General features: G+C 38.5%; 1 protein-coding gene and 1 pseudogene across 1 annotated transcript in view; both read right to left on the bottom strand.

Annotated features, from left to right (window-relative positions):
* Positions 1-10,137, bottom strand: part of LOC148725104 (pyroglutamylated RF-amide peptide receptor-like) — a 12,211-nt gene extending 2,074 nt beyond the window's left edge. The window contains exons 1-5 of the mRNA XM_088730660.1: positions 8,656-10,137; positions 8,337-8,504; positions 7,521-7,642; positions 2,135-2,405; positions 1,375-1,629 (exon numbers count right to left, since the gene is read on the bottom strand). Of these exons, the coding sequence (XP_088586786.1) occupies positions 1,375-1,629; positions 2,135-2,405; positions 7,521-7,633 (639 nt within the window). The 5' untranslated portion in view covers positions 7,634-7,642; positions 8,337-8,504; positions 8,656-10,137. The remainder of the gene's footprint in view (positions 1-1,374; positions 1,630-2,134; positions 2,406-7,520; positions 7,643-8,336; positions 8,505-8,655) is intronic.
* A 1,007-nt stretch (positions 10,138-11,144) lies between these two features.
* LOC148725103 (pyroglutamylated RF-amide peptide receptor-like) lies at positions 11,145-13,721 on the bottom strand (annotated as a pseudogene).
* Positions 13,722-16,047: the final 2,326 nt, after the last annotated feature.

Genomic DNA, 16,047 nt, shown 5'->3' with positions numbered 1-16,047 from the left:
TCCGAAGCATTACGTTAAACATGCATGCATGATTAATTATATTGGTCTAGTTGGAGTGCGACCACGAGTGAAGATGATGCGATAAGATTTAGGGAGCCGAAAACGGTTTACGAAGAACGCGAGTTAGTCGAAAAAGTTATTCCCTCGTATACCAAATGTAAGTAACAAATGGGCGGAACAATTTCTGGCTAATGGTAAATTTCTCGGTCGGTTATAGCTCCCGTTTTGGATCCAGCAGCGCTCTTCAAAGACTACGGTTAGCTCAAGGTCGCACAGCTTTCTACCAGCATTGAAGAATTGGATGCAGCAGGCTTGAATTACCACAGGCAGCCCAAGCTCACTACTGGAAAAGCGGACGTGACTCTTACCGTGTTGCGCAACGTTTGATATTGATAAAGGTTTTGTTAGGGATGTTATCGGTTTGCTTTAAAAGAGAAAAAATGTCTTGTTTTGAAATAAAATGGACTTACTTATTGCCTTGTTTTGTTTGTTGATTCCTAGCGTCTCAGGCCATTTTGAAGCGTTTTCGGCGAGTTGGCGCTATGTTGGTGTTCAACTGCGGTCTTTCTTTTAGCAGTTGAACACCAACATAGCGCTAACTCGCCGAAAACGCTACAAAATGGCCTGAGACGCTAGGAATCAACAAAGAAAACAACAAGGCAATAAGGTAAGTCCAATTTAATTCAAAACAAGACATTTTTTTTCTCTCTTTTAAGGCAAACCGATAACATCCCATACAAACCTTTATAAATATAAAACGTTGCGCAACACGGTAAGAGTCACGTCCGCTTTTCTAGTAGTGAGCTTGGGCTGCCTGTGGAATTACTGGCTTCGCAAGTTTTTGATGAAGGTAGCCAAGAAGTTGTGGGAGATATATCCACCGAAGACCGCAGATGAAATTATATCCAGGTCATTTTTGGAATACTTTTGTTTATGATGTATTAATTATTGAAAAGTGTTTGATCTGAGATAAGAACCATGTTTCAATTCAGATCAAAACCCTTTAGATTTTCATCTGAGTTTTCATTGGGTATCAAAGCTCATGCATGTGACCCAAATATGTCCATTTATTGGTTGTTGCCTTCATGAATCATTAATGATTGACCTGATACGAACAAAATCGTGGCACACATGGCTAACTGAGTTTGTCACTTATATTCTTATCGCATTTTGATGTCTTCTTTGACTTACTTCAATACAAACCAATGGCAAAACGGAATATGTTTGTTTTAAATAATGAAAATGCAAAGTGCTGTTGTTGTTGAAGTCACCTATGCATCTATCCTCCAATAAATCAGAAGCTAGAACCAATGAAATAAGTGTACAATTCAACGTATAATACAAAAAGAAAGCGAACGTCTCGTTGACTCCTACCTTTTGTTGGCGAGTGACTTCATTTTCCTCATTTCGTTTGAACCACAACATGTAAACGACTTTTGAATACAAAACGGTCATTATTGCCAGAGGAATAACAGCCAACAGTAGAAGCCAGACCGAGTCGTATGCTGCGCCAATCCACTTTGCAGGCCAATTCCACTTGCAGTCGTTGATTGATGCATCAAATCTTGTTGCAAGGAAAAGTGGTATGTTTAAAGCCACTGAGAAGATCCAACATCCAGAAACGATTGCCTTAAAAGCGAATGACGCGTATATTATGATCGATAGAATAGGAATGATATACATTCAGCAGTAACACCTTTCCCCCGTCCTCATCGCAACTAAACCAACCAGCAAGCAAAAAAAAATTGAGCCAATCATTGCAAAGAGTTCTGCAGAATGCGGTTAAGGGTATTCTCCAGCTCAGTACAATCTCTCAAATTTTCTTACAACCTTTCATACCTTGGAGCTTTCGCCTAATTCCTAACGAAATCTGAAAATATATAAAGAAGGTACAAGATAATCAGTTTCGCTAGACTACGAGCCGTACCTCTGTTTTGGCGAAGTCCGTCGCGCAATTTAAAAAAATCGGTGAAAAGAAAATTTTTGCGCGCAGCGGGGAGCTCTGGGAGTGAGGCGCACGAAAGGAAGTGCCTCATTCACCCCAGAGCTCCTCGCGCCAACTTCAATCCAATTATAATCGCCGGAAAGGAGGAACCACTCGTAGTCTACATTTTAACAAATTAAAATTCCGCACCTTAAGTTTTTCTTTAGTTAGTTTTCCATTAATCCCATCAGCACTTGTAACGGTACAGTAGCGCTCAACTGCGATGGCAGTCAGGGTCACAGATGATGAAGCTGCACCGATCCATGCCACGTTACCAGCTGTTATTATCAGGCACAACACCAAGCCGGTAGCTCCTTTTGGATGAGTGAAGGTGTTTTCCAAGATGTGATTTGGTGCTATGAAGGTGGCGAACATAATGTCTGATACAGCCAAGTTCACAAGCAGGTAATTGAAGGGAGTCCTATGAATTGAATTTTAGTAACAATTGTGACTGATTACGGATCAAATGAGAGTACATTCTGTGCATTGACCAAACTTGTTTGGTTAAGATAACCAGGGTTTTTTTACCAAGACGCACTCTATTTGCTTCTTTTGGTTTATTACTCACGGACGTACGAGGTGAACGCTGAAGTGTGTACGGATCTCTTAGAAACTAAAATCCGATGAAATAATTAATCAGGGTAGTTTTGACTCTACGTCCACTTGCACTTTATTAATGTGTTTCCATAGTCCTTATTTGCATTAGCGGCAAACACTGATGCGTGCACAGAGAAGAAAAAGATCAAAAACAAGAAATACAGCATTTTTTTATTTCCGCCGTCTCGAAAAGGGAGTAATAACTTCGGAAGCAATAATGCTTTTTGTAAGCTTCTTTCAATGCAACAAGCAAGTAAATGAAATTGAGATTTTTTTAGGTTTATTATAATTTTTTTCAATTTAATTAAATTCCGCCTGATCAACTTGGACAGTTCTTGCAAAACTGAACATATAAATAAAAGTCATTTGTATATACTAAAACCGTGGGTATCGTCGAAGGCGCGCTATGATTGGCTATTAAAACTCTGAAGATATATGTGTTATTGACAAAGCGTGGAGTGAATATGGTCGGATATAGACCGTGTTCTTTTTCCCTTTTTTCTTTGGCGATTTTGAGAATGACTTGAATATTTCGAAAGCCGGGAAATAAAGCCAGCTGTCTTTGTGGCATGATAAACCCACAAGAGTTGATTACGATTTCTTTGTTTTGGCTGTTCTCTGCCGCTTTTTGCGACTACATCGCAGACATTGCCCAAAAATTACGAACCTTGTAAGTCCTCTCAACCCAATGTTTTTCTTGCTTGGGATCTAAGCGGGCAATCCCGTGCGGGCAAGATGGGCCCATCTTTCCCGCTTGAGTAGCCAATCAGAACAAAGAATTCACTTCATATAACCCACAGGCGCCGCCAGAGATATATTTATTAACCTCTGAGCAGTGCGCCCGGGATGTGCGGCCGAAATATTATAATCGTTACAGCAATAAATGAATTGCTGAAATCATCTTTTTGTGCTGTATAATACCACTTTTTTAGTACGTATTAAAAAAATTAGTGTTAATAATAATAATAATAATAATAATAATATTATTATTATTACTATTATTATTGTTATTATTGTTATCACCTACAATCATTATAATCTCCAGGAATGACAGCTATCATTGGGTGTGCTTGTTCTCCAAACATCAACATCAAATTTGTCACGAAGTGCGACAAGTGTCAAACAAGGTGCGACACCTTTTTTTATTACAAAGTGTGACAGAGTTTTTATTACGAGATGCGGCAGTTATTACAAAATGCGACAATTTCATTACAAACTGCGATAGAATAATGACACTAAAAATCCCACCTTATTGAATAGGAAATGGTAAAAGAAATTATAGCCTTGTGTCCGTTTCTTTTAAAACACATCTGATTGCGAATTTTTTTCATGTTTATAACATAAACAGTAATTAAACGACCGAAACTACGCAATGAAGTCTTGAGAAAGCTAGAAAAAGCGAGGTGAGCGTTTAAAACCGGAAGAAAAGTGGGCATTAGTAATAAATTCGTAATAAACCCGATCTACTAAGTGACACTGCACTTAGTAGATCGCTTTTGTTTACTTATCTTAATATCGTTAGTGCGACGAAGACTGAAGCGTGCACGTAAGACGAAGATAAGAACTAAAGCAGCATAATTTTAAACTCCTCGCCTCCTCAAATAAAAAAAGTTGATTCCCTCAAAAGCTGAGTCAATAAATCATACCTAAAATAGAATCGCTTCATTGAATAAAATCTCGCATTCTGATTGGTTAACGAAGCGAGGTATTTAGCGTGAAATTGCGAGTTGAAAACGAGGCTAAGTGACATTGTTTCGCATCTACGTAAGCATAACAACTATCGTCAAATCATATGATGCACGATCCTCGCAGTTGAGAGCGCTATACGATCAAAATATATGAACTTCATATATTCATTGTATCGTTAAATCGTTACAAAGTTTGGTTTCTGAGTCAATTTAAAATGTTTTCAAAACCATTGTCACCTTTTAAAGAACCAGAAACAAAATAGCGTTTCGCAAAGTGAGCCTGAGGTTCTTCCTTGTTTTGAACTGAACTATAAATTCTTGGAGAGGCATGAAAAACTTCTTTCGCTCGCGACAACGCGAAAACGAGAAAATCCTGTGAACACAGCCCAGAAAAAAAAATCTCCGAGCTAACAGGTCACGCCAACCCGGTTAAATATCCACCTACAGCCATAATCTTTTAGAAAAACAACGAAGGATGTCAAGCAAGTTGGCTGGGTTTTCAAGTCGTACTCTTGCTGTTAGACCAGTCAGTAAAGACTGTCACATCTGTAAATTCCAGAGGAGGTCCACGCACTGAAGCTTTGCGAGAAATGAATGTCAACAACCTTGCACTTCCATCAGTAGTCGGCAATAACACAACAACAATGAATAACGGTAGTGATGGTCTAACAGCAATAGTTCTAGGTGGACTGTTCTCCAATGCATCGTTCAACAACTCTCCAGTGAACATTCCCATCAACTTTCAGTTGAATGCTCATCCCAACAATTCAGCCTGTAGTGAACTTCTACAAATAAAAATATTAAAGTTTTTGGACTTTTCATGAAACACTTCTTTGTTTTTAAAGGAATAAAGTATCGATCAATACACGTATTTACACTTCAAGGCACTTACCTTATATTAATCGCGATGTTATTGCACTTGAAATCAGTGCTTTCGCTTGCACACTTCATTTCTCTCAGTTTGCTGAGGTAAAAGATGTAAATTATTTTCCCTCTCGAGCAAATTATTTGGAATTTTGAAAAACGATGTTAACGATAAACGGCTTGTAAATAGTGTGAAGCTTGTTTAAAAAGTTCGAAAATTAAGAATGTTATTAAAACTTGTAACGGGGAACGGGGAACGGCGAACGGGGAAACGGGTGTACAGCGGCAACCCGCCTGAGAATTCAAAATGGTGGAGTAAAGGGAACTAAAATGGTCTGGCAACTAGTTCTGAGCACGTGCTCTTCGAACGCGATCGTCGGAGCAAAAAGCATGGACGGTAAGTGTAGGTTTTATTGAAGGATTTTACTTTGAAATGTTGAGTGCCTCATAAATTTAGTTTTTGTCTGGCACACATTGCAGGTTGCATAGAAATCAAATCCTCGGAGAGGTGAGTATCTTACAATTCAAGTTTATGGGTCGATACAAAGATATGTTACAGATGTTATTTTGCGGTAAGGTAAGCAGATATCTGCATGTAGTAATTTTAATAACTAGGCTGGTTATTACGTTTTCTAGCTCATTTCTGTTAATCTAAGATATTACGCAAAAAATGCTGTTGGGCAATGCAAACAACCAACATACCCAAACTCTGCCAAATTAAAGATGCAGATTTCAGGAAAGGAAAAACAAACAGAGACGTCACTGAGAACAAATGGTGGCAGCCATTGCAGAAACGTTGACTTCGAATTCTCGCCTCGGAATACTAGGCTTCGTGGCTTCGCCTGCGCAATAGTTAAATAAAAGCGAGTCGTCTAATTTCGCTGCAAGCGGCGACCTAGCGATAAAATTAGTGTTTGTAAACATCATTTACTCCGCCATTTTGAATTCTCAGGTGGGTTACCGCTGTACACCCGTTCCCCGTTCCCCGTTCTCCGTTCTCCGTTCCCCGTTCGTCATTTTCCGTTCCCCGTTCCCCGTTCCCCGTTCCCCGTTCCCCGTTCCCCGTTCCCCGTTCCTCGTTCCTCGTTACCACGATTCATGCGATATCGGTTTTCGCGTGCAATTTAACGCGGAATTCCCTCGTCGGGTAATGAATTTTCCTATAATATTCACACAATTCTTCGTTGTCTTTTGAAAATTCGACTCTATCTACCATCGTGTGTTCTGTTGCACTTCGCAATAATCGTTGCACTTAATTTGTAACACCTGTGACATTGTCGCGCTTTGTAATAAAATATATGTCGCAGTTTGCGCTAACAGACCGTCCACGATTATTAAAAAGTGCGACAGAACATGCCGCATGGTGAAATAATTTAGCAAGTTAGTTTATTGAAATAGTAATTGTAATGTTTCCTGCTTTGTTTTTGCTCCAACGAAATTCAAATCATCAGTGACTTCTCGTTTCGGGTTTCGTCAGAAACACCAACTAAATTCACTCTTCTTTTCTGTCTTACATTCGGGTTTTTAAAATCAACATTTTGGTTGTCGATACCAGGCTTGAACTAAAAAAGCTTTTCAGATTATTCATAATCCAATTATTGTTGTTGTAATTAATAAATCGTTTCACCTTGACTGCATTCCTTATGATTTTGATGAGCTTTTTGCTGTGCCTAACTTTGTTTATGTCTTCAGTAATACGGAATTCTCAGAGTATGGAATACGCGGGAGTAGCCTTTTTGTAACCTTTAACATAAGGTTGTTGTGCAATAAATTGCAAAAGTATATTGTGTTCATCCACTTTGAAGAGGTATAATTGAGGATATTTATATTTTGCTCTACCATAAATCTCGGAGGGGAATTTTTGTAGGAACGATGTACGGTGACGGGAACACAGCTCTCGATTAACAACATTACCGACTGGCAAGGATGTTTCTCTTGAACGATATATTGGCGAGAATCAGCGAATATTGCAGAAAAGCTCGGATATCTCGTCAAATAAGTGCTTTTTCACGCACGGTGTCTCTAAAAATCTGCGATATATTGCCGATACATCTGATCATATCTGCGATATAGTGGAGGAACAAAGCACGATATATGACGATTTTCGTTTTCTTTACATTTACACAGTTCGATCACAGTTGCCAAGAATTTATGAAATGAATGAACCGATCCAAGTATGTTTTTTTTCTTGTGGGATAAGGCGAGAACTTTTGCCTGGAGAGATTTCTCGCTTGATTTCTTGTGTCCTCATGGACTCTGTAGCCAATGAGAATACAAAATTGCCTTCTGTTATTTTTGCGCGCATAGCCAGCCTTTTAATAACAAAACAAATTATCCATTTTTGGCTGTTTCACTCTTGTCATGGCCAGACCTCATCTTCAACTCACCTCATATCTTTATTCTTCTTTATAATCAAACAAACCAGATAGTTTCCAGTGATGTCTGCGATGATTAGTAGGGCTAATATGGTTGTCACGGCAACATCAGTTGACTCAGGCATTATGAGAGGCTTTAAAAAATAACAAGGTATATGTTGCCTTTAGCTGAATAAACAATCATATTGTTTCACTCAATTTTTTTTTTTTTCAATAACATGCTTTGACCCAATTCAACATGTCAGATTCATCTGTAAAAAACGTCTATAGCATTTGGTCCTTTTTGCCTGAGCAGCGGACCTGTGAAGGATTCAACTGAGGCTAAATTTTCAGTTTTCAATTATTCAGCAGTGCATCCTTTTCGCTTCTAAACCTCTCACTGTGAAACAAGTGCTTGTTTGTTACATCTCAGTTTGATATATCTTTTGTAGTTCATGTTTTAGAAGGCTAAAAAATCGTCATGACGAGCAGCTCCATTTAAAGGTCGGAAGATAATTATTTTTAGAACGAAAAAGTATTTCTGACGTGTTAAGATTAAAATTGTCAGTGTTCCTGCCGTTTGGTTGAATTTAAGTCAATTTAAGCTTCTGAAACACAATAATGGTCAGCAAAGCGACCGTCTGTGTTTCACAAAAAATCTGTCTAGGACAGGAAATTCAATGCAAATTTGTATTTCAGCTCATTTTGTTGTTTTGTAACAAAGAGATGACAAACCGTAATGCCTTATTGCTAAATATTGACAGACTTGGTGCCTGTGTTAGTTGCCATCACATAAGGCTTAAAATTGCATGGATAGAGAATAGCGGAGAAATTATCAACTGTCCTTACCTCCTTGGCTTTAAAACTTGAATTATTCCGTCAATATAAACCTTGTGTAGAGGAGACCACCAGCTACAACGATGGCGGCTAAAGTGACCCACAGAGTTCCTTCGGGTACATCAATAAATGTAGCGCAAGAACACCAACACAATGACAAAACGTTGACAGTCTGCTGATCTGAAAATACCGTGAAAACTATTAGTGCTCAGCTTCAAGAGTTTCTCTGACCTTGTTTTTTCGGTCACTTTCTCAGTCAACGCATCAAACGAATCGAATATTGACAGTCTCCTCTCCACATCAATTCGAACAGCCACACAGCTGAGCTTACCTTTCAAATGTTTAACCCAATGAAAGGTGTGATTGTCAATAAAATTAGAAAATTTTTCGAGTTCCGGAAATTGCTTCTGTAATGGAAAAACTTGTCAAGCTACAGAAAATATTATGTACTTGGATAATTGATGTCTGAAGTCAAAGCGCAGGCGCATAGAGAGGAAGTGTTCAAAATATGATGCGAATTGAAATAATTTAAAATTAAACGGATAATCCAAGCCTGCTGTTTTTATATTTCCAAATTCGTTCTCGATAGATTTTGAGTCTTGCCACCAATACTGCAGGCAATCTGTCATGGTGGTTTGCAAATTTTGGTTAAAGTACCTGAACTTTCCAAAGCTTCAAGAGGAAAGCTAGGTGGGGTTTTTAAACATGATGTGACATCAGTCTGGAACTAAACGGCAGCGTTTGAATAGCTCGATGGATGAGAGCACCTGCTATTTGAATCGAAATAATCATTTAAATGCTTCATTCTTTTCGTTTCTAAACCTCCCCCAGTGAAACAACTCCTAGTTTAATTCGTCGCAGTTTGATCTATCCTTTGTACTTCATTTTGTGAATAACTTAAATTAATTAGCTAAAAAATCGTCATGAAGGGCTGTATCAATTTACAGGTCTGAACCCGACTCCTCTCGAGCGAAAGAGTATTCCTGATGTGCTTTGATTGAAGTCTAGATGTACTGAGTTGGCTGTCAGCTTTGATTCTTTACGCGAATTTCGAAAGTGAACACTTGATATCAAAAACATTTTTTTCAATAAGATGTGTAAAGGGAAATTTTAAAGTTTTTGTCTCAAGTGTTCGTTTCCCTCCTACTGATTTTACGAAGCATATCAAATAGGCAATTTGTTCTGTCATCTGTAAGTACTTACTAATTTTCACTGGCAAAAAATAATACCTGGGGTATGAAGCATCAAAATTAGCACAATTTCGACTTCTTGCAAATCGAACGAAGCATGCTATTTCATAAAGGGAAATAGCTAACCAAATGCACTTTTTCCATTCTAAAATGTTCTATTTTAATTCTTGTCACGTTTTCTACTTGCCTTCATTTATCTCGGCTTATAATTTCAGCCAGCTGGTAGCCTGGCCCGTAATTCTAGAAATGTTAAGCTCAGCCTCTTTAAACAATACATTATGAACCTGACAGCTTTATTATTTAGAAGCAGGAACAGAAAGTCAGTAAGTTTGAGGCTCTTTAGTTTGCCGCTCGAAAATCGTTCACTTTTTCAACCTTAGTGGCGGATTAATCCTTTGCCATCCGAGCAATCATTGTATATTTCGATCGAGATTTAGTTTCAACGCGTAAATTAGTTGTCTTGTAGTCTGTTTGAGGCGTTATGTCATGTTATATTGGATCTTAAACTCTGATTCTATTCGCCGAGTGATGCCACCAAAACGGAAAGGACGGCCGTCAAGGAATGAAAGCCGAGTCAAAGTATGGTTTAGGCAATCGGTGGACAATCTTTGGAAGGAGAGGAAAGAAGCGTTGTTTCTGGGAACAAGACCAATAGCGAGTTTGAGGGGGTTGTGATACAACGCATCTCGATTCTAACCCGCCTGAATCTGCATCCAATAGGGAATTTAAGCAAAACACGACGGCGAGGGCAACGAGAACGTGGAAAAACAATAGATCTAATTGGCAGAACAATAGCCCAGCACTTGCGTTTTAAAACTTTGTACATTTCTTAGCCGTCCTTTGTAAAACAACAACGTGAAATCACCAAAATTTGCGTCGTCTGCGAACCGAAACCGCGGCGGCATATTATATTAATTTACATTTGGAACTCAGCGCTACTTTTATGCGTTATGTTGAGTTTGAGGTATGGCGCCCTATGAGACGGTAAACACATGCAGCCATTTTCGAAATTCTAACTAAATGTAGAAACTCATCTTTTAATCGACGTCTTCCGTGGCGTTGCAGTCCTGACTGCTTAAGTTCCCTAATAACTGAAATAGGGGACGGAGTGAGACAGACGACAGTCACTCACCAGCAGCAGTAGCATGCAAGTTCACAGCATGAAAAAACAAATTTAAGTTGGCGTAAGGTGAGCGTAAAACTGCCATAAAGTTTTACTTTACACAGCTTTACGCCACATTTACATTTCGTAAAGGCACGCTTTACGACGTAAAGCTAGAGTAAGGAGACTTCTTTAAGAGGCCTTTATGTACAGCGTAAAGTTGGTGTAAACATATTTTAAAGCTGTTTTGTTGAACACGTACGGTTTAAGTTTTTTGTTTTCTTCATAGAAGCTGCCTTGACCTATATTTGTTGACTGCCTATGTAGCACATTGAAAATTCAATTTTTAAGTTCTCTGTTTCTAATTTCATGCAATTAAATCTGGTTTAACTGAACATGTTTTGCTACTGTTAACAAGGTATAAGTCCGCTAAAAAACCCATGTAGTGAACAGTAGTGAACACTTATTCTCTAATTCGAACTACAATCCCCCATCCACAGCATTAAAAAAAAACGCTTTATCTACCTTTACTCCATGAAACCGCCAAAGTGTTTTCCTAGATGGAGCTGTTGGTAGCACGTGCAATGCCAGGCTAGCTTGAATTATGTACCCTAGATGTGCGGCTACCAAAGCACAATGATCTGAGCTTTTGCCCGAAACGCTCATTTAACAGAGCATAAAAATAAGGGTTGATGGCGGAGTTGAACATGAAGATGGTGTCAGAAACGACGTATGAGACTGAGCCAAATATGAAGATGCCAAGCGGCTTAAGGTGTAAATCAGCAATCCTGTGATCCAACAAGCTCCAAAAATGGCGCTGTCAGTGATCACGCTCAGTGTGACTCGCTTCCTCACCTTTAGGACTCCCTGTAAAAAAGAAGGAAAGAAGAAAACTCAAAGGGCAGTGGCTTTTGGACTGAAAGATTGTTGAGCTCCAAAAAGATTTGCCAAACCCACCCAGTCGTCATAATAACTCAGTTGCAGTGATAGTGAGCCTTTCCCGACTTCTTCTAGGATTATGTTTTTGCTTAATGGTATAAATCATGCTGTTTTGCATGGGTATTACAACACTAGTTAATTAATCATTACTGTTATTATTATTATCATTATTATTATTATTATTATTATTATTATTTGCCCTCTAAATATTAGCATTGTATTGAAACCCGCTCCAATCCAATAAACCTAGTTAACTTGCTTTAAAACGCCACTGAGAAAACCAGCATTGGATCAATTTAACCCAAAGTCTTACCTTTTGTTGATAGGCGAGTTCATTTTGTTCGTTTCGTATGAACCACAACATGTAAACAACTTTTGAATATACCCCAATCATCACTAACAGAGGAGTTAGAGCCAACAGTACCATCCACATGTACATGGTTTCGTATAGTGCACCCATCCACCGCTCGTGCCAGGTCCACTCACAGTGGCCAGTTGTTTTATCAAACGTCGTAGCCACGAAGTTTGGTATGCTAAAAAGCATTCCAATGATCCAACAAGTGGGGATAATCATCTGAAAATAACCCACGGAGAGTCAGAAAACTAAATGCTCATCATGATCAAGGGTTTTTCTCAACCAATAAGATTTAATAAAAATTAGAGGCAAACGAACTGGAAATCAAACCTGTATTATTTTGTTCACAAACCTTTACTTTCCGCATGGTAAGTGTTGCATTGCTTCCAAAATCACTTGTGACAGCGTAGAAGTGTTCAATTGATATGACAACAAGAGTCAAAGAGAGCGAGGCTACTCCAATCCATGCCACATTACCACCTGTGAGAATCTTCCACAGCACTGATCCGATGGCTTTGTCAGGATGGATGAAGGTCTTTTTCAAATTATGAACTGGTGCCATAAATATCGCGAACACGAACAGTCAGAGACCGCGAGGTCGACAAGTAAGTAGTTGATTGGAATCCTGAGGAGTAAATGCTGATTATTCATTGTGAACACAAGTCAGGTAGCTCTTAGTACACAATGCACCCAATGACAAGAAAATCCAAGTTTTTACTTAGTTATATTTGGCTTGCCATAGGGCTTAGTTATCTTTATCACATCGGGTCTTATGTAAAAAAACATCGGTTCCCTGAAAAACAAAATGGCAGAGTTTTAACATATCTAACGCACCTCATATCTTTACTTTCCTATAGGACGAGACAGACCAGAAAGTTACCAGCGACGTTCGCAATTATGAGTAGGGCCAATATAGTTGTCACGGCAATGTCAACTGGTTCGGATATTACTAGAGGCTGTCAATGACAAAATAAATATTTGAACGCCACGCACGGACTCGCGAGGCGCAGCCGAGTGAGTTCGCAACAAATGTTGTGAGAGATCTTACTATCTCTACATGAATTTAAACAGCCACACAGCTGAGTTTATCTTTGAATAATTCACCTGATAAAAGGTGTGATCATCAATAGCACATTGAAGATACAAGTTTGCAATTACTTGAATCCTATTGAAAATTCAGTTTTTCAGTTCTCTGTTTCTGATTTCATGCAGATAAATCTGGTTTCACTAAATAACTTTTGCTAGTTTTAACGGGGAATAAGTCTGCCAAAAAAAAAAACAACAACAACAACAACAAAAAAAAAAACCCACGCAGTCAAGAGTATTGAACCTAGTTCGAACTGCAATCCCCCATCCAAAACATCTACAAAAAACGCTCTTGGCGAAACAAACTAGCGGTTTGTTCCTGTTTACTTTGTGCACTTACAGATAAGCTTGATTCACCTAAACAATAACTTACAAAATGCAGAGATATTCCTAGTTAGGTCGGGGTTAGATGATTGTTTACTCCTGTTTCGTTTGTTGAGAAAAACGATCTAAGTTCCCAAAGCCACGTGTTTGCAGTCCAGTAGACTATTTTGAAATAATTAGCGTTATTCTACACATGAAAAACATGATTCTGAACCAGCAATATTCTGCTCACATTTGTTAACGTTCTGTTAATGACTAATATTTAAGCAAAGTTCTCATGTATAAAGCAATTTATTTACAGCCTGCTTTTAGCGTGCAGAGAACCCTTAAATAAAAAACCCAGAAATACGTAAACAACTCATCGTCAGGTGGCGTAGTTACATTTTTATTGTGAGAGCCATGATTGCAGCCCTCTTCTTTGATACAACAACTTAAAAGGTAAGAGAATATTATATCAAATAAGCTGTAGATTGGATGTAAAATGCGAAACAATTGAGTTTGGGTTTGTATGGGTACATTTCCGACTAATTGACGGCACCGTCGAATAAGCGCATTTCATCCAACTTTTAACTTTGGTTAAATCTCCCTGAAACATTTCCCCATGAAATTTTTTGAAGATCAATAAGAACTTTGATTTGCCTTCCAAAAGCCAGGTTTTCATTAAATCATTCTGAGTAGTACTTAATTAATTGAACCGCGGGTTACTTTTACACTTAATAAACAACTCATAATTAGGAGGCGTAGTTACTTTGTTATTGTGAGAGCGATGATTGCAGCCCTCTTCTTACAATTTGAAAGGTAAGATAAGATAAGATAAGATAAGATAATGACCTTATTTTAAGAGGGTAGCACGTAGCAGTTTAAGTACAACTGATGACCCTGTGGCCCTCTATAAAGTAATCTAAGCAATACATAAAATTAACATAAGTGAAAATAATAATAATTTAATGTATATAATTTAAAAACCTATTAAAAAGAAAAATACATATGTATATATATTAAATTCATAATAATAAAAACATGCTAAAATGTTAAAGTATCAAAAGGTAACAGGATAACATGTTAAATAAGCTATAGATCGGGCGTAAAATGTAAAAACGTTGAGTTTGTACATTTCCGACCAATTGACGGCGCCATCAAATAAGCACATTTTGTCCAACTTTTTAATTAGCACCGAACTTCCTTCTCACAGCCAGCCCGTGAAAGTTATCTCAATCCGAAGGAACCATGCACTTCTGCTTTACATATGGTCTTTCCCTCTCTTTTTTTTTAATATTTGTTTTTAAAGCGACTGGGCTTGGTTGAATACCTTTTTTGAAACTCAATAGCTTCGACACTACTTCTATCGTTTGTGCTCAATAAGCAACTCTCCAAGTAATGAGATGAGGCTTTGAAGGTGTAAGTTGATCCTTTGCCATGGATACTGAGATTCAAGACTGTTGCTTTTAATTTCACAAAACTTTGTTTTCTCTTTTGTTCTTCCAAAAGAATAAGCCGGAGTGATAAATGCTATTTCTTTTGCAACAAGCATCATTTTCATCAATAAATTTATCCACGAGTTGGTGATTTTTGTCATGGAAATAAGTTACCTTGAGAGAGGATACCTTTTGCGCCAACGATAGCAAACAACCATCGATCGTTTACGAAACGTTGATAATTACATGTCCATTAGCCTTTCGGGACTTATCAAAATGAATATGAGTTACCGCGAAGATCCTCTTGGTTATTCCTCTAGGCAAGAGATCTGTTGCTCCGGCCTAAGCCAGTTAAAATTCAACTAATAATTTCTCTTTAGCTTGCATTCGTCGTCGTAACTATCGCTTGTCCATTCACTTTTCTTTTGTAACAATTAGAAAAGTAGCCATTAGATCGTAGCAATTAGAAAAGTAAAACACTTACAAAAAAACTCCAACATTCTGATCGCCAGTTTAGCCATGGCTGATCTTTCAGTCGGTGCAGTTTGTATCGGCCACTGACAATCACTTTGGATGTGCTGATTCTTCGAGGAAATGTATCAGAAAACATCATTTGCACGAGAGTTCTCGTTGCTTTGCAGATACTCTACGCTACTTGGACTGCTTCGTATTATCATCTTGTAATAATCTCTTGGGAGAAGTATGTGACGAGGATGGAGTATAAAATCATAATTACAAAATCTCGCGCAAAGAAATTGCTTGTTTTTACACGACTTCACGCGGTAGCCATAATTGGGTGTCCGCCATTATGGAGCCCCTCACAAGCGTAATCTGATGCTAGCCAGTTGACACGAGTCTCGCAGTACTTTTCGATTTGAGCATGGATATTTCACAGGAAAACTGCGATAAGGACCTGGATAGTCTTTCTAAAGATATACCAGTGCTCTCTGAGTACACAAAGGTTTAGAAACGCTCGTTAAGAGGAGATATTTACAAAAAATCTCACAAGTTGGAGTCGACCCTGCTAGTATCCCCAGTGATCAGTTCGATCCCGAATGCTTGCCATCTGTCGAGACTACAGACTTGGTTAGCTACCTAGTTTTGGAAACTAGTTACTACACTAAGCAGCAGCTTAAATGCCACAAAAGCTTGGAGGCTTACAACTAGATGGTAAGGGGAATTCAGGGGCGTAGCCAGGGGAGGGTTCCAGGGGTTCTGGAATCCCCCTCCCCTCTCGCGTCAAGGAACCCTCCTATCTCAGCAAGAGTGTAATAGACTCTCGATTCATGAAATTCTTCCCTTTTCTATGCTT

The sequence above is a fragment of the Stylophora pistillata genome, chromosome 8 (genome assembly GCF_964205215.1).
Source record: "Stylophora pistillata chromosome 8, jaStyPist1.2, whole genome shotgun sequence".
Taxonomy (NCBI): Eukaryota; Metazoa; Cnidaria; class Anthozoa; order Scleractinia; family Pocilloporidae; genus Stylophora; species Stylophora pistillata.
The sequence above is the reverse complement of the archived record's forward strand: the minus strand, read 5'-3'. Positions and strand labels throughout refer to the sequence as shown.